This window comes from Mus musculus, chromosome 13 (genome assembly GCF_000001635.26).
Source record: "Mus musculus strain C57BL/6J chromosome 13, GRCm38.p6 C57BL/6J".
Taxonomy (NCBI): Eukaryota; Metazoa; Chordata; class Mammalia; order Rodentia; family Muridae; genus Mus; species Mus musculus.
In genome coordinates this window covers 76,075,973-76,100,967 of record NC_000079.6, presented here as the reverse complement: position 1 = coordinate 76,100,967, position 24,995 = coordinate 76,075,973, and the positions used below count along the sequence as shown (strand labels likewise).

At 41.0% G+C, this 24,995-nt stretch overlaps 2 protein-coding genes across 12 annotated transcripts in view; one reads left to right on the top strand and one right to left on the bottom strand.

The window, feature by feature from the left end:
* The window catches only part of Ttc37 (tetratricopeptide repeat domain 37), a 91,614-nt gene extending 89,351 nt beyond the window's left edge, over nucleotides 1-2,263 (bottom strand). For 5 of the 8 annotated variants that reach the window (XR_001780777.2, XR_382438.2, XM_006517233.3 and 2 more), the window contains exons 1-2: nucleotides 2,139-2,263; nucleotides 1,528-1,597 (exon numbers count right to left, since the gene is read on the bottom strand). The gene's annotated coding sequence lies outside the window, so the exon portion shown is untranslated. The remainder of the gene's footprint in view (nucleotides 1-1,527; nucleotides 1,598-2,138) is intronic. The other 3 variants (XM_006517232.2, NM_001081352.2, XM_030247230.1) reach the window with 2 other exon arrangements.
* A 44-nt stretch (nucleotides 2,264-2,307) lies between these two features.
* Nucleotides 2,308-24,995, top strand: part of Arsk (arylsulfatase K) — a 38,239-nt gene continuing 15,551 nt past the window's right edge. The window contains exons 1-3 of one of the 4 annotated variants that reach the window (NM_001360843.1): nucleotides 2,308-2,594; nucleotides 9,151-9,310; nucleotides 11,619-11,852. In NM_001360843.1, the coding sequence (NP_001347772.1) occupies nucleotides 11,746-11,852 (107 nt within the window). In that variant the 5' untranslated portion in view covers nucleotides 2,308-2,594; nucleotides 9,151-9,310; nucleotides 11,619-11,745. Of the gene's footprint in view, nucleotides 2,595-6,950; nucleotides 7,081-9,150; nucleotides 9,311-11,618; nucleotides 11,853-24,995 lie in introns of all 4 variants that reach the window. The other 3 variants (NM_029847.4, XM_006517456.3, XM_030247462.1) reach the window with 3 other exon arrangements.

Here is a 24,995-nt window from a genome sequence, read left to right as displayed (position 1 = left end):
AGCCTAGCATAACTGTCATCAGAGGGGCAACTGATGGAAACAGATACAGAGACTCAAAGCCAAATATTAGGCAGAGCTTGTGTGATACTGTGGAAGAGGGGGAGAAAGAATTGTAGGAGCCAGAGGGGTCAAGGACACCACAAGAAAACCTACAGAATCAATTAACCTGGGCCTATAAGGGGCCCACTGAACCTCCAACCAGAGAGCAGGCATGGGACAGACCCAGGTCTTTGGCACATATGAAGCAGTTGTACAGCTTGGTCTTCATGTGGGACTCCTAACCGTAAAGGCTGTCTCTGACTCTGTGGCCTGTCTGTGGATCCCTTTCCCCTAACTGAGCTGCTTCATCTAGCCTCAATGGAAGAAGATGGACCTAGTCCTGTGGCAATTTTATATACCAGGGCCTGTTGATAGCCATAGGAGGCTTCCTCTTTTCTGATGATAAAGGGAGGGATGGGAAGAGGGGAGAGGAGGAAAGAGGAGGAGACTGAGAGGAGGAAAAGGAAGCTGCAGTGGCTATGTACAGGAAAATAATTAGTTAATTAAATTTAAAAGGTTAAGATTCCAGGAGAAAACAAAAAGAAGTGAAGCAACCTGCAGTAAAGCAATAACTAGCTGAAGACTAGTTAGCAGGACTGAGAAGACTACTATTGGAGAAGAAACAGGAAGGCAGGCTTTTATCAGTGTAATATCAAAGCACAATGAATTAATGAGTAGCTAAAAGCAGAAGACTGTCTTCAGCTCTAAATCAGAACTTTTAATACTTAAACCTCCACGAGTATAGAACGAGCTGCTCAGTGGAAGTTTTCCCACCAGGGAAGGTGAAGTATGGGCTGGACAAGCTAGCAGGGAGGACCTTTATATGCCCCACTTCGTGTCTGATGAAAAGTACTAGAAACCTCTTAGGTTCTAGCAGCCCTTTGAAACTGCGTCCCTAAAATACCTATTCCACCAACCTGCTACAGCGCCTGCTCTCACTGACACCGCAATTACAGAAAGAAGAAAAGGATGTGCTCTGTCCTCAGAACAAGGGCCTGCAGAAACAGAGCCTTCAAGGATCATCTGTGTTCAACGAATCATTACTATGCAAAAAAAAAAAAAAAAAAAGAATACCAAATGTAATTTTTATAAAACTAAGCACCAGTTGATATTGTTTCTGTAAAGTATGTCCTACATTCCAAATTTACTCAACACAATTCTGGGGAGTGTGCCCTGTTTAGGAGGTAATCTACTTAGATAAGCTATTGAAAAGTTATTTAACCTCTCTGTTTTCGCATCTGTAAAGTAGTCTAAGTGAAGATTAAGGAGTACATTCCACGTAAAGCATGCTACACAGTAAATATACAGTAAAGCTTAACAGACACTAAACACATACCGCTCTGTATTAGATGTGTAAGGTGTTTTATTACAATTAATCTGTACACAAGGCTGCCAGATATGAGAGTTGAGATTTTAAATAAATAGCATTACTCCTCCTTTTCCTGCCAGAAAATCAACACAAGTGGTGTAATGTACAATTATATATACCTGAAACTTATCAGTGAATAATTTGACTTGAAAATAGAAACGTGCTTCTTCCAGAATTCTCCAAAGGAATCTAGCAATCAAAAAAAGGAACAGCTGATTATTCTATACCCAACAATGTTACTCCGAGCATACATCAATTAACCGCACACTTCACACAGTCCACATCTGTACCTTTTAGAACCGGTCCCTATTGCTACTCCAAAGACAAAGAACAGCCAAGCTGTTCCGTATCTGGAACCTGAAACTTATTAGGCCCGCTCTTCAACCCACATGAGCATAATCCTTACAGGTCGGCAAACGGAGGAAATACGATGAGGGGGGCTTCCTGACTAGGGTTCCGGAACGCAGCAGAAATCCACACCACTACCCAGACCACACACGAGGTGACCTAGCCTAAAGTCCCATATAGGCACAACCCAATCCAATTCAAGTGACAGAATCACTGCCACCTCATCACCGCCAAGTTCACTTTGTCAGCGAACATTCAGCCCCGCACAAAAGGAAGACAGCCCGTAACATCACGCTCATGCTCAGTATTTTCTCCCCCTAAATACCACTTCTACTGCCTTTAGATTTCAACTTCTGCCAAAACCGAAGCGATCAGAACCCACCTGGGCATGTGGGACTGCCACAAAGTACAAGTCTGAACAACGCATGCGCGCTTCCCCAGACATCGCTTGAGTGAGAGGAACTGGCAGAGCTATCATTAGCTCGAAATTTGATTAAAACGGTCTTCACATGGGCTGAGCGCGATTGGTTTTTGCGCATGCGCCTGCCCTTGGCCTGATGGGAGGTGTAGTTTCTAGGTGCCGCTCATATTTACTTCTGTATTTGTAAGCCAAACTTCTAGTCTTGTCCCTAGAGTCCGGCCCCTGCTCATGACTGGAGAGCAGGCTACAGGAGACCCGCTCAGCAGCCGCTTCTGAACGGCCATGCCCGCGATGCTGTTGCTGTTGGTGTCGGTGGTCGCAGCGTTAGCACTCGCAGCACCGGCCCCCAGAACACAGAAGAAAAGGATGCAAGTGAACCAGGCGCCCAACGTGGTGCTGGTCGCCAGTGACTCCTTCGTAAGTACCCAAAGGACGGGGAGCAGACACCGCCCAGAGCCTGTGGAGAAACATCACAGGGAACAGGACCCTGGGGTTGAGAGGTCCCGCATGCGCACACCTGCAAGCACGCATGTGCATACTAATAAAGTAGTAGAAAGAAGCCAGTCTCTAACTCCTGGGCTTTGCTCCTTGAACTTTATTCACTAGACCAGCAATTCTCAACCTGTGGCTCTCGATCCCTTGGGAGAGGTCGAGTCACCTTTTGCAGAAGTCACCTAAGACCATCGGAAATATCAGATATTTACATTACAACTCATACCTAACAAAATTACAGTTATGAAGTGACAACAAAAATAATCGTATGGTTGGGAGAGTCACCATAATATGAGGAACTGTATTAAACTGTTGCAGCATAGAAAGGCTGAGAACCACTAATCTAGACATTCTATACTTGTGTTAGCACTGATTTAAAGAAGTTATTTGTGTATGCATCACCTTAAATTTGATTTAAATTCATATGGAAAGTGAAAGGACCTCGAATTGGGAAGGGGAAAAAAACATGAAAAAGAAGACTGATTTAAAAAAAAAAAAAAAAAGCTTTTAATTTCAAAACTAATGGTAAAGCTACAATAGCCACAATAGTACTTTACATGCAGAACAATAAATATTCAGACCAGTAGAGTAGAATTAAGAGTCCAGAAATAGTCTTATAAACAAGTAGTGCTGGAAAAGTAAATATATACATGGAAAGGAACAAAATTGGGTCCTGCCTTCCACCATGTGTAAAAACAAAAGTTAGTCAATGATTTAAATGTAAAAGCTAAGGCTATAAAACTCCTTCAAGACAATGGAAGTGTAAATTGTCATAATCTTGGTTTAGGCAATTTAAAATGAGCCAAGGATTTGAAAAGACATTCCTACACAGAATATACACAGATAGCCAATAAGCCCATCATAAGAAGCTTAGATTCATTAATCATTAGGGAAATGTAGCTCAAACCAATTGATCCCCATAAGGATAGCCAGAATCAAAAGGCATAAAAATAGGAGGAAGTCATGTGAGATGATATGGGAAGAGCCAAGGGTGGGGAGGAGGGAATGTGGAGGTAAATATGATCAGAGTATGAAACTGTTGTGCTTGGCCTGTTGTTTTTTACAGTTAATATGTCAGTTCTTTAGTACACACACACACACACACACACACACACACCATAAACAATAACCAGAGTTAATGAGAATATGGAGGAATTAGAAACCTCATACACGGCTGTTGAGATGCTTTGTAAAGTGGTGTGGCCACCTTGGAAAACCATTTGACAGTTTTTACAGTGACTAACTATAGAGTTACTATGCAATGCAGCAATTCTATTCCTAGATATGTATGCTTGTGTTTGTGTCCAAGAGAAATGAAAACATAGTCTGCACCAAAGCTTCTACATGACAGGATTATTCTAGAAGATGAGAAGTTAAAACAACCTAGATAGCCATGTACTGGTAAGTGTATAGATGGAATTTGGTAGTATTATTCAGCAACCAGAAAAGAAATCCAAAACTCATGCTTGTTACAGTGTGACTGGACCTAGAAAACTATGTCCTCAAAATAAATGATGACAGACTATATTTTATATGAATCCATTTATACGAAATGTCCAAAGAAAGCAGCTATGTAGAGACAGACAGCATGTTCGTAATTGCCTCAGTTTTAAATGAGCCCAGGGTGAAGGCTAAGGGTGCTCCTGGGAATAATATAAATGTTCTAAATGACTTTCTGGATACACTAAAAACCTTTGAGTTGCACGTTTTAAATGTGTAAGTTGTATATAAATTATATCTGGATAAAAAGCACTTCTGCCTGGACCTTAAAGGACAAGGGCACCCCCTACAACCCTGCTTCCACACACACTGCACCTCCCCACTGTTGCAGCCACACTGGTTTCAGAAGTAAATAGCGGGACAGGAATATATACTGTGGAATCTCCCATAATATAACTTGACGTGGTAGATAAGTAAGATAAGGCACACAATATGCTAAGGCCTTGCCATAGCAGATAAGTCATTTTTTTACTACTTAACAGGATAATGCTTTTTCTAGCTAGCTTTAATTGTCAATTTGATAGAGCCTAAAGTTATCCCAGAGATATTGCCTAGATCACTAGATCACACTGACCTATGAGCATGTCTGTGGGGGAATCTCTTGTGATAAAACATTGTAACTGAACACATGCTGGGGAAGAAAGGTTTTGTTTCATCTTTAAAGTATCAGGTCACACTCCATCCAGTCAGGCCAGGAACTTAAGGCTCAAGAACTGCAGCAGAAGTCACGAAGGAAGACTGCATACTGGCTTTGCTCCTGTGGCTTCCTCAGCTGGCTTTCTTATATAACCCAGGGCTACCTGCCCTGGAGTAGCGCTGTGTACAGTTAGGTGAACATTCCCACACCAATCATTAATTAATCCCATATTAATCAAGAAAATGCTCCCCCATACTTGCCCACAGGCAATCTGATAGTAGCATTTTTTTTCATCTGAGGTATAATAACTCCAGCTTGTGTCAAGTTAAAAAGGAAGAAGAGGAAGAAGAAGAGGTATATCTGAGGTATAATAACTCATCTGAGGTGTAATAACTCCAGCTTGTGTCAAGTTAAAAAGGAAGAAGAGGAAGAAGAAGAAGAGGGAGAGTGCCTTGATTATTCATAGGTATAGGAGAGCAGGGGGCATTGTGAGCATCAGTATCTCCTGGCCTGTCTAGCTTACAGCCTGTCTAGTTTATGGCCTGTCTAAGTGGTTCTGGGCTATATAAAAACACTAAGCATAAGACTGTGAGTGAGCTAGCCAAAAACCAAGCCAACACACAGTGTTCCTCCATGGTTTCTACTCCTCAAGATCCTGCTTAATTCCTGCCCCAACTTCTCTCAGTGATGGACTGTAGCCAGAACTAATAAACCTTTCTTCCATAAGTTGCTTTGAGTCATGGTTATGTTTGTGACAACAACAGAATCAAACTAGAACAGTGCTTGAAATCTAAGCTTTTCCTTTGATCCTCCTTGTCCCAGAATGAAAAAGAACTAAATGCCATGCCATAATTCAGAAACAGCAATTAGAATTTATTGAAATGTATAGCTATGTGTGGGATGCAGATCACATGGGACTCCTCTTGCATGCACAAAGCTCTGGATTCAATTCCCACCACCACACAAAGAGGTTGCAGTAATGTATGCCTATGATCCCAACACTCAGGAGATGGAGTCTGAGAATCAAAAGTTCAAGGTCCTTATAGCAAGTCGAAGGCTGCCTAAGATACATGAGACCCTGTTTCAAAGGATAAGGTGTATATGCATGTATATACACAAATACACACATATAATTCATATAAGTATCCAAATGTAGTGGTTTGAATAGGTACGGCCTCCATAGACTATGTGTTTGAAAGCTTGGCCTATGGGGAATGCACTATTAGGAGATATGGCCTTGTTGGAGTAGATGTGGCCATGTTGGAGGAAGTGTGTCACTGGGTGTAAGCTTTGAGGTCTGCTATGCTCAAGCTACACCCTGTGTAGAATCCAGTCTCTTCCTGGCAGCCTTCAGAGCAAGATGTAACTCTCAGCTCCATCTCCAACACCATGATGGCCTGTATTCTACCATGCTTCTTACCATGATGATAATGGACTAAATCTCTGAAACTGTCAGCCAGCCCCAATTAACTGTTTCCCTTTATAAGAGTTGTCTTGGAAGCCGGGTGTGGTGGCGCACAACTTTAATCCCAGCAACTTTAATCCCTCTGCCCGGGAGGCAGAGGCAGGCGGATTTCTGAGTTCGAGGCCAACTTGGTCTACAAAATGAGTTTCAGGGCTACACAGAGAAACCCTGTCTCGAAAAACCAAAAAAAAAAAAAAAAAAAAAAAAAAAGTTGCCTTGGTCATGGTGTCTCTTCATAGCAATGAAACTCAAACTGAAACATAAAAGTTAATTTGCTACTGTTTTTTTTTATCTCTGCTACAGTGTATAAGTTTTATGGATATGAAACTATTTTAACTCACCATTGTATCCTTAGATCTTGCAAGATGCCTGATACATAAACACACATGTCAAGCATTTAATGTTTATTAATATAATTTTTAAATTATTTCTTTATCCTCCAAAAGAGCTTTTCAAGAAGTTCTTTAACTTAATTTTTGTAAATGGATTTGAGCATAACACTTTCAATTTTTATTTGAGCACTGGATCCTTAATAACATACCTCTGTGGTTGTTTTTTACTCTTTGTGAGATTTTGAACAAACATCCTGAAGTCTTTTGGGTTGTAAATTTTGTATTTAAAATTAAAGGAAATATTTTTTTGTAGCATAATCAGCAGTGGTTGAATTTCTTTATTTCAGGATGGAAGACTAACATTTCAACCAGGAAGTCAGGTAGTAAAACTTCCCTTCATTAACTTCATGAGAGCACATGGCACCACCTTCCTAAATGCCTACACTAATTCACCCATCTGCTGTCCATCACGTGCAGGTATGAATGTGCCTTTAATGTTCCTAATATTAATGGAAAGAGTCAGACCACTAAAAGTACATTCATATGCAAATTATCATATGCAAAAACCTGTTGTAAAGTCATATTTCATACCTAATAAAAATACCTTGGTGTAACTGGTGTGTTCTAAGATAGGTTGAATGTTGGGCTCATTTGAATTTGTAACTTGTTTTTCTGAAGAAAGGCTTTTTCTTGCCTGGGATGCTGTCTAGTTCCATTTCATTTTTTCACTTAACTATCAAAGCAGATGAACAGGCAGTCATAAGTCAGAGAGCTCTGTTTTCAAGGGAGTCTTTCAGTGAGAGCTTCAGAAGGGCTGGAACTCATACCACAGAGGTGTCAGCAGGCTCTCTGGAAGATCCTTCCCAGGCAGAACTTCTATTCATATTTATCTAAAACTTTCCAAATTATTTCAGAATATACACTTCATGTCTTTCTCTTCTGTCTCAACTTACATCTATCACCAAACTAAGTGCTCCCCTTATTAACAAATAGGCGCAGTTTGGGTGGTAAGCATGTCATTGGCCATATGCCATGAGTTTAGAAAATGAACATTTGTTTTCAGACTCTTGACTAAAAGTTGCTCTCCTGTGCCTCTGTCCATGCAGTCTGTGGTTTTCTGTCATGGAACTTGTAAATGACAGCAACAGTTTGGTTTCTCTCTGAGCCAATAGAGCCATAGAGGTTATGTGTAAAAATGTGTTTGCTAATTTCTATACTGTGCTGAGTAGAATGAGCCCTGAGCTTGGGTAAGGTGATTCTAAGCCTCAGTGTACCCTGTAATGGAAGTAACCCAGTTTCCCCATCTACAGAATGCCATGTGTGCTAAATCACTGTTGGCAATTGGAATAGTAAATGAGAAAGTGGTTAATGAACTCTGAAGGTGATACAAATGGTTAGTATATTCTTACTGTAGTTGGAAATATTCTTCTAATATTTAAAAGTATTCCTCATAATTCCATGAACATGTTTATTATTAATAGCCCAATTTGCAGAAGAAAACTAAAACAAAAAGATTGACTAACATCCAAGAACATACCAGAACTATGGTTACTGCGATTCATACCCAGCCTCTCAGACAGTATTTACTTAGATTAGAAAAGAGGGGCTTGGAGTATGGCTCACTTTCTAAAGTGCTTGCCCCATGGTCCTGAGACCTGACCTTGAGTACCCAGCACCCATGAATTTAAAGCAACAATAATAAGCTGAGTATAACAGTGCATGCATATAATGATGCATATAATGATGCTTGGAGGCAGAGACAGGAAGGTTCCTGGGACTTGTGGACCGGCCAGCCAAGTTCAGTGAGAAGGTGGAAGTAGGAAGGAAGGGAGAGGGGGAAGAAAGGAGCTAGGGAGGGATACCTTTTCTCAAAAACTATTTAGGAAGACAATCTAGACAGGCACATGCACACACACAGAAAAGAAGGCCTATCCAGCCTACCATGTCTACACACAAAATGAGAAGAGGAAAAGAAATATTTATTAAACATTAGAAAACAAAAGGGAAACACATAGCATCCTTTTTTCTTCTTCTTCTTAGAAAAACCTAGCAGAAAGATAATTACTAGGAAAACCCTTGAGGACATAGGGAATCAAAGTCTATAATTGTCAGTGCATTAACTTGTGGTTTAAAAAATTAGGCAAAATACTTAACAGGTAGCTTTTATGACTGAAAAAATGCTAATGATGTTCAAGCCCTATATATATAAAATCCAGACATAAATACAACAAATACCTTAATCAACTTGACCTCTAGGCCTTAGTGAATCCATATGAGAACAGATATACTAATCCCTTGCAGGGTTTCCCTCCAGTAAAGTGAAGTAGCAATGAGGAATGTCTGTGAACTGCCCCAGCTGGTGGCATTTCATATTCCAGACCACAGACTCTAAACCAGCCAGCCATGCTCTCAAGTAAATTTAAATTTGAATTGTTAAATTTTACCTTCATCAGTTTCTTTTATTTCTTTTATTTTTGTGGGTTTTTTTATTTTTGTCTTTATTTATTTTATTTTTATTCTTTTATTTCTCTTTTTTTTAACCCCCAGCAATGTGGAGTGGCCTCTTCACTCACTTGACAGAATCTTGGAATAATTTTAAGGGTCTGGATCCAAATTATACGACATGGATGGACATCATGGAGAAGCATGGCTATCAGACACAGAAATTTGGAAAAGTGGACTATACTTCAGGACATCATTCCATTAGGTAAGAATTAAATTAACCACACACCGTCCTCTGTCGCACATTCAATGGCTCTTTTTTACCACTTGCTTTACCACTAGGCTAAAATTAAATCTCTTAATCCCTCAATTATGCCAATTTGGCTAAAACTTAAGAGTCTTTAATCTTCTTAAAATATTAAAGTTCCTAATATTCTGCTGGGTTTTTCTTTTCTAAAACATTAACATGTATAGTTACTGGATTTTAGCAGCCTGGCATTGTTGGTAGATGACTTTAGTCCCAGTACTCTATGAGTTCCAGGACACTCAAGGCAACACAGAGGAAACCCTGTCATGAAAAGAAACCAAAAAAAAAAATTTATACTTAATGTATTTTAATATTTTTATTTATTTTTATTAGATATTTTCTTTATATACATTTCAAATGCTATCCCAAAAGTTCCCTATACCCTCCCTCCGCCCTGCTCCCCTACCCACCCACTCCCACTTCTTGGCCCTGGCATTCCCCTGTACTAGGGCATATAAATTTGCAATACCAAGGGGCCTCTCTTTGCAATGATGGCCAACTAGGCCATCTTCTGCTACATATGCAGCTAGAGATATGAGCTCTGGGGAGTACTGGTTAGTTCATATTGTTGTTCCACCTATAGGGTTGCAGAACCCTTTAGCTCCTTGGGTGCTTGTGCTTTCTCTAGCTTCTCCATTGGGGCCCTGTGTTCCATCCAATAAATGACTGTGAGCATCCAGTTCTGTATTTGCCAGGCACTGGCATAGCCTCATACAAGACAGCTATAGCAGGGTCCCTTCAGCAAAATCTTTCTGGCATATGCAATAGTGTCTGCGTTTGGTGGCCGATTATGGGATGGATCCCCAGGTGGAGTAGTCTCTGGATAGTCCATCCTTTCATCTTAGCTCCAAACTTTGTCTCTGTAACTCCTTTCATGGGTATTTTGTTCCCTATTCTAAGGAGGAATGAAGTATCCACCCATTGGTCTTCCCTCTTCTTGATTTTCTTGTATTTTGAAAATTGTATCTTGGATGTCCTATGTTTCTGGGCTAATATCCACTTATCAGTGAGTGCATATGTAATGACTTCGTTTGTGATTGTGTTACCTCACTAAGGATGATATCCTCCAGATACATCCATTTGTCCAAGAACTTCATAAATCCATTGTTTTTAATAGCTAAGTAGTACTCCATTGTGTAAATGTACCACATTTTCTGTATCCATTCCTCTGTTGAGGGATATCTTGGTTCTTTCCAGCTTCTGGCTATTATAAATAAGGCTGCTATGAACATAGTGGAGCATGTGTCCTTCTTACCAGTTGGAACTTCTTCTGAGTATATGCCCAGGAGAGGTATTGCTGGATCTTCCAGTAGTATTATGTCCAATTTTCTGAGGAACCTCCAAACTGACTTCTGGAGTGGTGGTACAAGCTTGCAATCCCACCAACAATGGAGGAGTGTTCCTCTTTCTCCACATCCTCACCAGCATCTGCTGTCACCTGAATTTTTGATCTGAGCCATTCTGACTGGTGTGAGGTGGAATCTCAGGGTTGTTTTGATTTGCATTTCCCTGATGATTAAGGATGCTGAATATTTTTTCAGGTGCTTCTCAGCAATTTGGTATTTCTCAGTTGAGAATTCTTTGTTTAGCTCTGAACCCCATTTTTAATGGGGTTATTTGAATTTCTGGAGTCCAGCTTCTTTAGCTCTTTGTATATATTGGATATTAGTCCCCTATCAGATTTAGGATTTGTAAAAATCCCTTCCCAATCTGTTGGTGGCCTTTTTGTCTTATTGACGGTGTCTTTTGCCTTACAGAAGCTTTGCGATATTGTGAGGTCCCATTTGTCAATTCTTGATCTTACACCACAAGCCATTGTTGTTCTGTTTAGGAATTTTTCCCCTGTGCCGATGTCTTCGAGGCTTTTCCCTACTTATTCTTCTATTAATTTCAGTGTCTCTGGTTTTATGTGGAGGTCTTTGATACACTTAGACCTGAGCTTTGTACAGGAGATAAAAATGGATCAATTCCTATTCTTCTACATGGTAACCACTAGTTGTGCCAGCACCATTTGTTAAAACTGTCTTTTTTCCACTGGATGGTTTTAGTTCCCTTGTCAAAGATCAAGTGACCATAGGTGTGTGGGTTCATTTCTAGGTCTTCAATTCTATTCCATTGATCTACCTGTCTGTCACTGTACCAGTACCATGCATTTATTATCACAATTGCCCTGTAGTACAGATTAATGTCAGGCATGGTGATTCGACCAGAGGTTATTTTTTTGTTGAGAATAGTTTTTGCTAACCTAGGTTTTTTATTTTTCCAGATGAATTTGCAAATTGCCCTTTCTACCTCGGTGAAGAATTGAGTTGGAATTTTGATGGGGATTGCACTGAATCTGTTGATTGCTTTCGGCAGAATAGCCATTTTTACAATATTAATCCTGCCAATCCATGAGCATGGGAGATCTTTCCATCTTCTGGATCTTCTTCAATTTCTTTCTTCAGAGACTTGAAGTTCTTATCATACAGATCTTACACTTCCTTAGAGTCACACCAAGGTATTTTATATTTTTTGTGACTATTGTGAAGGGTGTTGTTTCCCTAATTTCTTTCTAAGGTGGTTTATCATTTGTGTAGAGAAAGGCCATTGATTTATTTGATTTGATATCCAGCTACTGCACTAAAGCTGTTTCTCAGGTTTAGGAGTTCTCTGGTGGAATTTTTGGGTCACTTATATATACTATCATATCAACTGCAAATAGTGATATTTTGACTTCTTCCTTTCGAATTTGTATCCCCTTGATGTCCTTTTGTTGTCAAATTGCTCTGGCTAGAACTTTAAGTACTCTATTGAATAGATAGGGAGAAAGTGGGCAGCCTTGTCTAGTCCCTGATTTTAGTGGGATTGCTTTGAGTTTCTCTCCATTTACTTTGATGTTGGCTACTGGTTTGCTGTAGATTGCTTTTATTATGTTTAGATATGGGCCTTGAATTCCTGACCTTTCCAAAACTTTTATCGTGAATGGGTGTTGGATTTTATCAAATGCTTTTTCAGCATCTAACGAGATGATCATGTGGTTTTTGTCTTTGAGTTTGTTTATATAGTGGATTACTTTGATGGATTTCCGTATATTAAACCATCCCTGCATCCCTGGAATGAAGCCTACTTGGTCATGATGGATGATCGTTTTGATGTGTACTTGGACTCGGTTAGCGAGAACTTTATTGAGGATTTTTGCATCGATATTCATAAGGGAAATTGGTCTGAAGTTCTCTTTCTGTGTTGGATCTTTCTGTGGTTTAGGTATCAGAGTTATTGTGGCTTCATAGAATGAATTGGGTAAAGTACCTTCTGTTTCTATATTGTGGAATAGTTTGAGAAGAGTTGGAATTAGGTCTTCTGTGAAGGTCTGATAGAACTCTGCACTAAACCCATCTGATCCTGAGCTTTTTTTGATTGGGAGACTATTGATGACTGCTTCTATTTCTTTAGGGGAAATGGGACTGTTTAGATCGTTAATCTGATCCTGATTTAACTTTAGCACCTGGTATCTGTCTAGGAAGTTGACATTTCATCCAGGTTTTCTAGTTTTGTTGAGTATAGCCTTTTGTACTAGGATCTGATGATGTTTTAAATTTCCTCAGGTTCTGTTGTTATGTCTCCTTTTTTCATTTTTGATTTTGTTAATTAAGATACTATCCCTGTGCCCTCTACTTAGTCTGGCTAAGGGTTTATCTATCTTGTTGATTTTCTCAAAGAGCCAGCTCCTGGTTTGGTTGATTCTTTGAATTGTATCCACTTGGTTGATTTCAGCCCTGAGTTTGGAAATTTCCTGCCCTCTACTCCTCTTGGATGAATTTGCTTCCTTTACTTCTAGAGCTTCTAGGTGTGATGTCAGGCTGCTAGTGTATGCTCTCTCTAGTTTCTTTTTGGAGGCACTCAGGGCTATGAGTTTTCCTCTAAGGACTGCCTTCATTTTGTCCCATAAGTTTGGGTATGTTGTGGCTTCATTTTCATTAAACTCTAAAAAGTCTTTAATTTCTTTCTTTATTTCATCCTTGACAAAGGAATCATTGAGAGAGTGTTGTTCAGTTTCCACATGAATCTTGGCTTTCTATTATTTATGTTGTTATTGAAGATCAGCCTTAGTCCGTGGTGATCAGATAGGATGCATGGGAAAATTTCAATATTTTTGTATCTGTTGAGGCCTGTTTTGTGACCAATTATATGGTCAATTTGGAGGAGGTACCATAAGGTGCTGAGAAGAAGGTATATCCTTTTGTTTTAGGATAAAATGTTCTATAGATATCTGTTAGATCCATTTGTTTCATAACTTCTGTTAGTTTCACTGTGTCCCTGTTTAGTTTCTGTTTCCATGATTCGTCCATTGGTGAAAGTGGTGTGTTGAAGTCTCCCACTATTATTGTGTGAGGTGCAATATGTGCTTTGAGCTTTACTAAAGTTTCTTTAATGAATGTGGCTGCCCTTGTATTTGGAGCATAGATATTCAGAATTGAGAGTTCCTCTTAGAAGATTTTACCTTTGATGAGTATTATGTGCCCCTCCATGTCTTTTTGATGACTTTGGGTTGGAAGTCAATTTTATTAGATATTAGAATGGCTACTCCAGCTTGTTTCTTCGGACCATTTGCTTGGAAAATTGTTTTCCAGCCTTTTACTCTGTGGTAGTGTCTGTCCTTTTCCCTGAGGTGGGTTTCCTGTAAGCAACAAAATGTTGGGTCTTGTTTGTGTAGCCAGTCTATTAGTCTATGTCTTTTTATTGGGGAATTGAGTCCATTGATGTTAAGAGAATTTAAAGAAAAGTAACTGTTGCTTCCTGTTATTTTTGTTGTTAAAATTGGGGCTCTGTTCTTGCAGCTGTCTTCTTTTAGGTTGTTCAAGGATTAATTTCTTGCTTTTTCTAGGGTTTAGTTTCCGTCCTTGTGTTGGTGTTTTCCCTTTATTATCCTTTGAAGGGCTGGATTCAAGGAAACATATTGTGTGAATTTGGTTTTATCATGGAATACTTTGGTTTTTCCATCTATGGTAATTGAGAGTTTTGCTGGGGATAGTAGCCTGGGCTGGCATTTGAGTTCTCTTAGGTCTGCATAACATCTGTCCAGGATCTTCTGGCTTTCATAGTCTCTGGTGAGAAATCTGGTGTAATTCTAATAGGCCTGCCTTTATATGTTACTTGACCTTTTTCCCTTACTGCTTTTAATATTCTATCTTTATTTAGTGCATTTGTTGTTCTGATTATTATGTGTCGGGAGGAATTTCTTTTCTGGTCCAGTCTATTTGGAGTTCTGTAGGCTTCTTGTATGTTCATGGGCGTCTCTTTCTTTAGGTTTGGGAAGTTTTCTTCTATAATTTTGTTGAAGATATTTGCTGGCCCTTTAAGTTGAAAATCTTTATTGTCATCTACTCCTATTATCTGTAGGTTTGGTCTTCTCATTGTGTCCTGGATTTTCTGGATGTTTTGAGTTAGAATCTTTTTGCATTTTGCATTTTCTTTGATTGTTGTGCCCATGTTCTCTATGGAATCTTCTGCACCTGAGATTCTCTCTTCCATCTCTTGTATTCTGTTACTGATGCTCACATCTATGGTTCCAGATTTCTTTCCTAGGGTTTCCATCTCCAGAGTTGTCTCACTTTGGGTTTTCTTTTTTTTTTTTTTTTAGATTTATTTATTTATTATATGTAAGTACACTGTAGCTGTCTTCAGACACTCCAGAAGAGGGCGTCAGATCTCGTTACGGATGGTTGTGAGCCACCATGTGGTTGCTGGGATTTGAACTCCGGACCTTTGGAAGAGCAGTCGGGTGTTCTTACCTATTGAGCCATCTCACCAGCCCCCACTTTGGGTTTTCTTTATTGTTTCTACTTCCCTTTTTAGGTCTTGGATGGTTTTGTTCATTTCCATCACCTGTTTGATTGTGTTTTCCTGTTTTCCTTTAAGGACTTGTTACTCTTTAACAATGTTCTCCTGTATTTCTTTAAGTTAGTTATTAAAGCCCTTCTTGATGTCCTCTACCATCATCATGAGATATGATTTTAAATCCGAGTCTTGCTTTTTGGGTGTGTTGGGGTATCTAGGACTGGCTGAGATGGGAGTGTTGGGTTCTGATGATGGTGACTGGTCTTGGTTTCTGTTAGTAAGAATCTTACATTTGCCTTTCGCCATCTGGTAATCTCTGGAGTTAGTTGTTATAGTTGTCTCTGGTTGGAGCTTGTTCCTCCAGTGATTCTGTTAGCCTCTGTCAGCAGACCTGGGAGTCTAGCTCTCTCCTGAGTCTCAGTGTTCAGAATACTCTCTGCATGCAAGCTCTCCTCTTGCAGGGAAGGTGCACAGAGGTCTGGCGTTCAGACCTGCTTCCTGGCTGAAGATGAATGTCCGAAACAGGGCCTGTCCCAGAAGCTGTGTTGCTTCTGCCTGTCCCAGAAGCTGTGTAGATTCTGTATTCCACACTCTCACCTACACAGACTAGTCTCTGAGGGATTCGGGACCCAAGATGGCTCCCCTATCTGCTTCGGCAGAGCCCTCCCCGGCAGACACCTCTCCTCTGACAGGGAAGGTACCCGGATGTCTGGAGCCCGAAACTGGGTCTGTCCCAGAAGCTGTGTAGCTTCTGCCTATCCCAGAAGCTGTGTCGCTTCCGTAGTCCGCACTCTCACCTGCACCGACTAGTCTCTGAGTGATCCGGGACCCAAGATGGCTCCCCCACCTGCTCCGGCAGCTCAGATGTACTTTTAAATTGCCTATATGGAAAACTCTCCAATATCTTTATAAAGTCACTTAGTGCTATGAACTTTTCTCTTAGCACTGTTTTCATTGTGTCCTATAAGTTTGGTTATGTTATGCCTTCATTTTCATTACATTCTAGAAAGTCTTTAATTTCTTTGCTTATTTCTTCCCTGACCATGTGATCATAGAGTCAAGAGTTGTTCAGCTTACACGAGTTTGTAGGCTTTCTGTTGTTTCTGTTGTTGTTGGAGTCCAGTCCTAACCCTGAATTCATGGTGATCTGACAGGATACAAGGAGTTATTTCAATTTTCTTGTTTCTGTTGAGGCTTGCTTTGTGACCAAACTATATGCTCAATTTTGTACAAGGTTCCATGTGGTGCTAAGAAGAAGGTATATTCTTTTGTGTTTGGGTGAAATGTTCTGTAGATATCTGTTAGGTCTATTTGATTTATAATGCTGGTTAGTTTCATTATTTCTCTGTTTAGTTTCTGTCTCAGTCACCTGTCCATTGACAGAGATTGGGGTGTTGAAATCCCGCACTATTACTGTGTGGGATTCAATATGTGATTTAAGCTTTAGTAATGTTTCTTTTGCGAATTTGGTTGCCTTGCATTTGGGACGTAGATGTTTAGAATTGAGACGTCATCTTGGAGGATTTAATAAGTATGAAGTGTCCTTCCCCATCTCACCTGATTAATTTTTGCTGAAAGTCTATTTTATTAGATATTTGAATGGTTGCTCTAGCTTGCTTCTTAGTCCGTTTGCTTGGAAATGGCCCTTTATTCTGAGGTAATGTCTTATCTTTGTACCATATTTCTCTCCTTTTGTTGATTGTATTCTTATGCTGGCCTTTAGCAGTCTTGTTCCTGGATGTTCCTGATGCAGCAGACCTCTGGTGGACAGCCTTAGGCTGGAGAATGGAACTCAGGGAACAGTGCAAGTCTCAGAGCAGCTAGTCATAGCCTGGGGGACTTGATGGGCAGGGGAATGGCGAGAAGGGGTGTTGATACATGCCACTCAGGGCAGCTGAGTGTACCCCTGGGGACTCAGGTTCCAGACTGAATAATAGGAAACAAATTGAGCACAAACATGTGTTTTTCTCTCTACTTCCTGACACCAGATGCAATATGACCATCTACCATGGTGTGCATAACTTCCCTGCCAAGGTAGATACTCTAAAACTACAAGTCAGAATAAACCTCTTTTGCCCAAAGTTGCTTTTGTTAGTATATTTTATCACATCAACTAGACAACTATTATACCATTGTAGTGGCTATTCCTGGTTGTCAACTTGACAATATTTGGAATAAACTACAATCCGGAATTGGAAGGCTCACCAGTGACCCTTATCTGGAGGCTTGGAGATCCTTATCTGGATCTTGGTTTGAAGATCTTGAGCCACAGTGGCTATGGATTCCAGAAGATTGAATCTCCGAGTTTAAGGAACACACCTTTAATCTGGGCTACGCCTTTCATCTGGGATTAAAGGTGTGGTGGAACACACCTTTAATCTGGGCTCCACCTTCTGCTGGAGACAATATAAGGACATTGGAAGAAGGGAGTCTAGCTCTTGCTCCTGCTCCTTCGCCTGCTTGCTGCGTGAGACTGAGTAACTGCTAGATCCTTGGACTTCCATTCACAGCTGTGACTGAACGATTGTTGGGAATTGAGCTGCCGACTGTAAGTCATCAATAAATTCCTTTATTATCTAGAGACTATCCATAAGTTCTGTGACTCTAGAGAACCCTGACTAATACAGAAGTTGGTACCAGGAGTGGTTCTAGAGTAACAGAAGTACAAGGATGAATCTTTTAAAATTCTGGAATTGGCTTGTTGATCCACCAGCACTTTCAACTATTGAAACCTCTCCAGATTCTCTCCCTCCTGGGAGCTCAGAGAATTTTGAAGACCCATGGTTGAAACTATATTCCGAACTTAAAGAAGCTAATGCCCTTGATTTTCTTAATGAATTAGGTGATTCAGTGCACAAAGCTTTCTACAAGATGGGAAAAAAATCGAAAAATGATTTTACTGGCTGGCTGCTCTTAGTATCTGTGGAAAAAATGATGAATGAAAGGAAGGAGTTGTGTGATAAAATCGAAAGTCTCCAGACACAAGTAAACGATCTAAAAGTTGCTAAGTGTGTCCTTGAGGAGAATCTTCTCTCTTGTAGCAATAGAGCTCAAGTTGCAGAAAATCAAACAGAAACTCTCATTGTAAGGTTGGCTGAACTACAGCGAAAATTCAAGTCTCAGCCTCAGAGTGTGTCGACAGTTAAAGTAAGGGCTCTAATTGGCAAAGAATGGGATCCTACAACATGGGACGGGGATGTGTGGGAAGACCATGTTGAAGCTGAGAATTTTGAATCTTCAGATTCTCAAGGGTTTGCCCCACCTGAGGAAGTAGTACCCTCAGCCCCACCTCTTGAAATAATGCCTTCCCCACATGAGGAAATTAATTTTGCAGAGTCTGATAAACCAGCAATGACTTTCACTATGGATGTTTCTCAAGGCCCACCAATAGTTTCTTCTAGACCTGTAACCAGACTCAAAGCAAAACAGGCTCCTAGAGGGGAGGTAGAAAGTGTAGTCCATGAGGAAATTCGCTACACTACTAAGGAGCTTAATGAGTTTGCTAATTCATTCAAGCAGAAACCTGGTGAATATGTGTGGGAATGGATTTTAAGGGTGTGGGATAAGGGTGGAAGGAACATAAAACTAGAGCAGGCTGAGTTTATTGACATGGGTCCTCTGAGTAGAGATTCTAGGTTTAATACGGAAGCTCGCATAGTTAAAAAAGGTGTCAAAAGTTTGTTTGAATGGTTGGCTGAGGTGTTTATCAAAAGATGGCCTACTGGAAATGACTTGGAGATGCCTGATATTCCGTGGCTTAGTGTTGATGAAGGGATTTTAAGACTTAGGGAAATTGCAATGCTAGAGTGGATATATTGTGTAAAGCATAATTGTCCACAATGGGAAGGTCCAGAAGATATGCCTTTCACCAGCTCTATAAGACGCAAATTGGTGAGAGGGGCACCAGCACATTTGAAGGGTTTTGTTCTTTCCCTTTTCCTTGTGCCAGATCTTAGCATTGGAGATGCTTCTGCTCAATTAGATGAATTAAATTCACTGGGTTTAGTTGCATTCCGAGGTAACAAGGGCCAGGTGGCAGCATTGAATCGCCAGAGACAAGGTGATTCTAGTTATTATAATGGACAGCGTAGACAAAAGAATGTTTATAATAACATACCCAGTAATGGTCAGCACAGGAGAGGTGAAATTTATAATGGCATGACTCGGTTGGACCTTTGGTACTGGCTAACCAATCATGGTGTTTCCAGGAATGAAATACATAGGAAGCCTACTGCATATTTGTTTGATCTGTATAAGCAGAAAAATTCTCAAACAAATGAAAGAAAGGCTACATTAGATCGTGGTAAGGCTACATTAGATCGTGGTAAACAGCAATCTCGGCCAGTGAATCAATTTCCAGACTTGAGACAGTTTGCAGATCCGGAACCCCTTAAATGAAGGGGTGGCCAGGTTCCACTGAGGAAGGATCTTGATAAGACACTCAAAGGTTTTGCTGTTACCCTTTCTCCAGTTCTTCCCCAGAGGGACCTACGGCCTTTTACAAGGGTAACTGTACACTGGGGAAAAGGAAATAATCAGACTTTTCGGGGTCTGCTGGATACTGGTTCTGAGTTGACACTGATCCCAGGGGATCCCAAGAAACATTGTGGCCCTCCAGTTAAAGTAGGGGCTTATGGAGGGCAGGTGATTAATGGAGTTTTGACTGATGTCCGACACACAGTAGGTCCAGTAGGTCCCCGGACACATCCTGTGGTGATTTCCCCAGTTCCAGAATGTATAATTGGGATAGATATACTCAGAAATTGGCAGAATTCTCATATTGGTTCCCTGAACTGTAAAGTGAGGGCTATTATGGTTGGAAAGGCCAAATGGAAGCCTTTAGAGTTGCCTCTGCCAAAGAAAATAGTGAATCAAAAACAGTATCGTATTCCTGGAGGAATTGCAGAAATTACTGCCACTATCAAGGACTTGAAAGATGCAGGGGTGGTGGTTCCCACCACATCTCCATTTAACTCTCCTATCTGGCCAGTGCAGAAAACAGATGGATCATGGAGAATGACAGTTGATTATCGAAAACTAAATCAGGTAGTAACTCCAATTGCAGCTGCTGTACCAGATGTAGTTTCGTTACTTGAGCAAATTAACACATCTCCGGGCACCTGGTATGCAGCTATTGATCTGGCAAATGCCTTCTTCTCAGTACCTGTCCATAAGGACCACCAGAAGCAATTTGCTTTCAGTTGGCAAGGCCAACAGTATACCTTCACAGTTTTGCCTCAAGGATATATTAACTCTCCTGCCCTGTGTCATAATTTAGTTAGAAGGGATCTTGATCGTTTGGATCTTCCACAAAATATCACATTGGTGCACTATATTGATGACATTATGCTGATTGGACCAAGTGAGCAGGAAGTAGCAACTACTTTGGACTCATTGGTAACACATATGCGTATCAGAGGATGGGAAATAAATCCAACCAAAATTCAAGGACCATCTACCTCAGTGAAATTCTTAGGAGTCCAGTGGTGTGGAGCATGCAGAGATATTCCTTCTAAGGTGAAAGATAAGTTATTGCACCTGGCCCCTCCTACAACCAAGAAAGAAGCACAACGTTTAGTGGGTCTATTTGGATTCTGGAGACAACACATCCCTCACTTGGGTGTGTTACTTAGGCCTATTTACCAAGTGACTAGGAAAGCTGCTAACTTTGTGTGGGGCCTGGAACAGGAGAAGGCCCTTCAACAGGTCCAGGCTGCTGTGCAGGCTGCTCTACCACTTGGACCATATGACCCAGCAGACCCGATGGTACTTGAGGTGTCTGTGGCTGATAGAGATGCTGTTTGGAGCCTCTGGCAGGCTCCTGTAGGTGAATCACAGAAAAGACCTTTGGGATTTTGGAGCAAAGCTCTACCATCATCTGCAGACAACTATTCTCCCTTTGAAAAACAGCTCTTGGCCTGCTATTGGGCCTTAGTGGAAACTGAACGTTTGACAATAGGACATCAAGTTACTATGCGACCTGAATTACCCATCATGAGCTGGGTACTATCAGACCCTGCAAGTCATAAAGTGGGACGTGCACAGCAGCAGTCTATTATCAAATGGAAGTGGTATATACGTGATCGGGCCAGAGCAGGTCCTGAAGGCACAAGCAAGTTACATGAAGAAGTTGCTCAAATGCCTATGGTTTCTACTCCTGTTACAATGCCATCTGCTGCCAAGCATGCACCTATAGCCTCATGGGGTGTTCCCTATGATCAACTGACCGAAGAGGAGAAGACTAGAGCCTGGTTTACTGATGGCTCTGCACGTTATGCAGGCACCACCCAGAAGTGGACAGCTGCAGCATTACAACCCCTTTCTGGGACAACCTTGAAAGACACAGGTGAAGGGAAATCTTCACAGTGGGCAGAACTTCGGGCAGTACACATGGTATTACAGTTTGTTTGCAAGAAGAAATGGCCAGATGTACGATTATACACTGACTCATGGGCTGTAGCCAATGGATTGGCTGGATGGTCAGGGACTTGGAAAGATCACAATTGGAAAATTGGTGAGAAAGACATCTGGGGAAGAAGTATGTGGATAGAGCTCTCCAAATGGGCAAAGGATGTGAAGATATTTGTGTCCCATGTAAATGCTCACCAAAAGGTGACTTCAGCCGAGGAGGAGTTCAATAATCAAGTGGATAAGATGACCCGTTCTGTGGACAGTCAGCCTCTCTCCCCAGCCATCCCTGTCATTGCTCAATGGGCACATGAACAAAGTGGCCATGGTGGTCGAGATGGAGGTTATGCTTGGGCTCAGCAACACGGGCTTCCACTCACCAAGGCTGACCTGGCTACAGCTGCTGCTGATTGCCAGATCTGCCAACAGCAGAAACCAACACTGAGCCCCAGATATGGCACCATTCCTCGAGGTGACCAACCAGCAACCTGGTGGCAGGTTGACTACATTGGACCACTTCCTTCGTGGAAAGGACAGCGTTTTGTTCTTACTGGAGTAGATACTTATTCTGGTTATGGATTTGCCTTTCCTGCACGTAATGCCTCTGCTAAAACCACCATTCACGGATTGACAGAATGCCTCATCTATCGTCATGGTATTCCACACAGTATTGCTTCTGACCAAGGAACTCATTTCACAGCCAGAGAAGTTCGACAGTGGGCCCACGATCATGGAATACACTGGTCTTACCACATTCCCCATCATCCTGAAGCAGCTGGGCTGATAGAAAGATGGAATGGCCTTTTGAAGACGCAGTTACAGCGCCAATTAGGTGGTAACAGCTTGGAAGGCTGGGGCAGAGTTCTTCAGAAGGCAGTATATGCTTTGAATCAGCGCTCGATATATGGTACAGTTTCACCCATAGCCAGGATTCATGGGTCCAGGAATCAAGGGGTGGAAAAAGGAATAGTTCCACTTACTATCACTCCTAGTGACCCTCTAGGAAAATTTTTGCTTCCTGTCCCCATAACTCTAGGTTCTGCTGGCCTAGAAGTTTTGGCTCCAGAGAGGGGAGTCCTCCTACCAGGAGCTACAACAAACATTCCATTGAACTGGAAGCTCAGACTTCCCCCTGGTCATTTTGGGCTTCTAATGCCCTTAAACCAACAGGCTAAAAAAGGAATAACAGTGTTAGGAGGGGTGATAGATCCAGATTACCATGGAGAAATTGGATTACCTCTTCACAATGGTGGTAAGCAAGATTATGTCTGGAGTGTAGGAGATCCCTTAGGGCGTCTCTTAGTACTACCATGTCCTGTGATTAAAGTCAATGGGAAACTACAACAGCCTAATCCAAGCAGGATGACAAAGAACGCAGATCCATCAGGAATGAAGGTATGGGTCAATCCTCCAGGAAAAGAGCCAAGACCTGCTGAGGTGCTGGCTGAAGGTGAAGGAAATACAGAATGGGTAGTAGAGGAAGGTAGTTATAAATACCAATTAAGGCCACGTAACCAGTTGCAGAAACGAGGATTATAAAGTAATATGAATGCCCATTGTAAATTTACTAATGCGTTTGCGATTGTACGAGGGATAGTTATATCATGTTAGGCGTATTTACAACCTTGTTATTGTTTCATGTGAACATGAGATATTATTTGTGTCAAGTTGACAAGGGGTGGATTGTAGTGGCTATTCCTGGTTGTCAACTTGACAATATTTGGAATAAACTACAATCCGGAATTGGAAGGCTCACCAGTGACCCTTATCTGGAGGCTTGGAGATCCTTATCTGGATCTTGGTTTGAAGATCTTGAGCCACAGTGGCTATGGATTCCAGAAGATTGAATCTCCGAGTTTAAGGAACACACCTTTAATCTGGGCTACGCCTTTCATCTGGGATTAAAGGTGTGGTGGAACACACCTTTAATCTGGGCTCCACCTTCTGCTGGAGACAATATAAGGACATTGGAAGAAGGGAGTCTAGCTCTTGCTCCTGCTCCTTCGCCTGCTTGCTGCGTGAGACTGAGTAACTGCTAGATCCTTGGACTTCCATTCACAGCTGTGACTGAACGATTGTTGGGAATTGAGCTGCCGACTGTAAGTCATCAATAAATTCCTTTATTATCTAGAGACTATCCATAAGTTCTGTGACTCTAGAGAACCCTGACTAATACAACCATCTAATGTTATCAGAAAACAAATCAAACAAACTGCTAAGTTGTTTGACTAGCAAAAACTATAAATCAAGTCATCTGTCATTGCATTTTATAATTATGTATTTTTTCTGCTCACCAAGAGATTTCTTTTAAATATGTTCAGGATAAGCATTTTCTTAACCCTTCCAAACAAATGAAACTAGAGAGCTACTTCCTAAATGAAAGAACAGATATGTACAGAACTCTTGACGCTTGAAACTTTGGTAAACAGCATAGAAAGCACAATGCCCGCTTTACCCTCCAGACCAACACAAAATGCTGACCAGAAAGAATCAGATGGGGACAAAGCGGGGACCACAAAACTCAGAACACTGACCAGAAAGCCCTCTGCCACCCTGCAATTCCAGTGCCTACTGAATAACTCTGTTTATCTCCTCTCTAACTATTATAATTTTGTAATCTGACCTGATGTTTGCTATGTTTTCAGATGGCTTCTCCACAGTAAGGTTATTTTTAAGAAGAATTGGCATCTTAGTAGTTTCCTTTAGGACTCCCCATTTTACTGTTTTTAAAATTTGGTGTCCAGAAGAATGATACATTGTCCTGAGTGTACTCTCAGCCTCATCTTTATAATAGTGAAAGATGTTTTGGGTTTTTGTTTGGTTGGGTTTTTTTGTTTGGTTGCTTGGTTGCTTGAGTTTGGTCTGGTTTTATTACCCAGAATCCTTCTGATAGCTGGAACATGTGCAGCTGAACAGGCTCAAGAAATCCAGAGGTTTCATCTCCCGTGATTCAGATTGTTGCTTTGCTTCATTTGTGGTATTGAAAGTAGGCCTCACACATGCTAAGAAAAGTCAGCTAAATCCCTAGCCTACCCACAATTCATACCTTCAGTTTCATAAACCACAGAAATAATACTTTTGAGCCTGTAAACTCATTACAAGTCTTAGGGATTTTTTTTTTTTTAAAGTTTCTATTCCTAAGGTAATAAAATACGTTTAGCTGTATATTTTTATAAGTTCACCAAAAAATGGTATTAATAATGTTAATCAACAGAAAGGCTAATGATCTTCCTTGGCTCTAGATTCATTTCTGAGTGAATCTTAGGGTTAACTATGGTACAGACTCAGCATGCTACAAATGCTTGTCCACACCTGAGCCATTCCAAAGATGAGCAGCTAGTTCCATTGCATTACCAGTTTGTTTCTTAGTAATTTCTCAGTAATATTTCCTGTAGAACACTGCTAAGTTAACAAA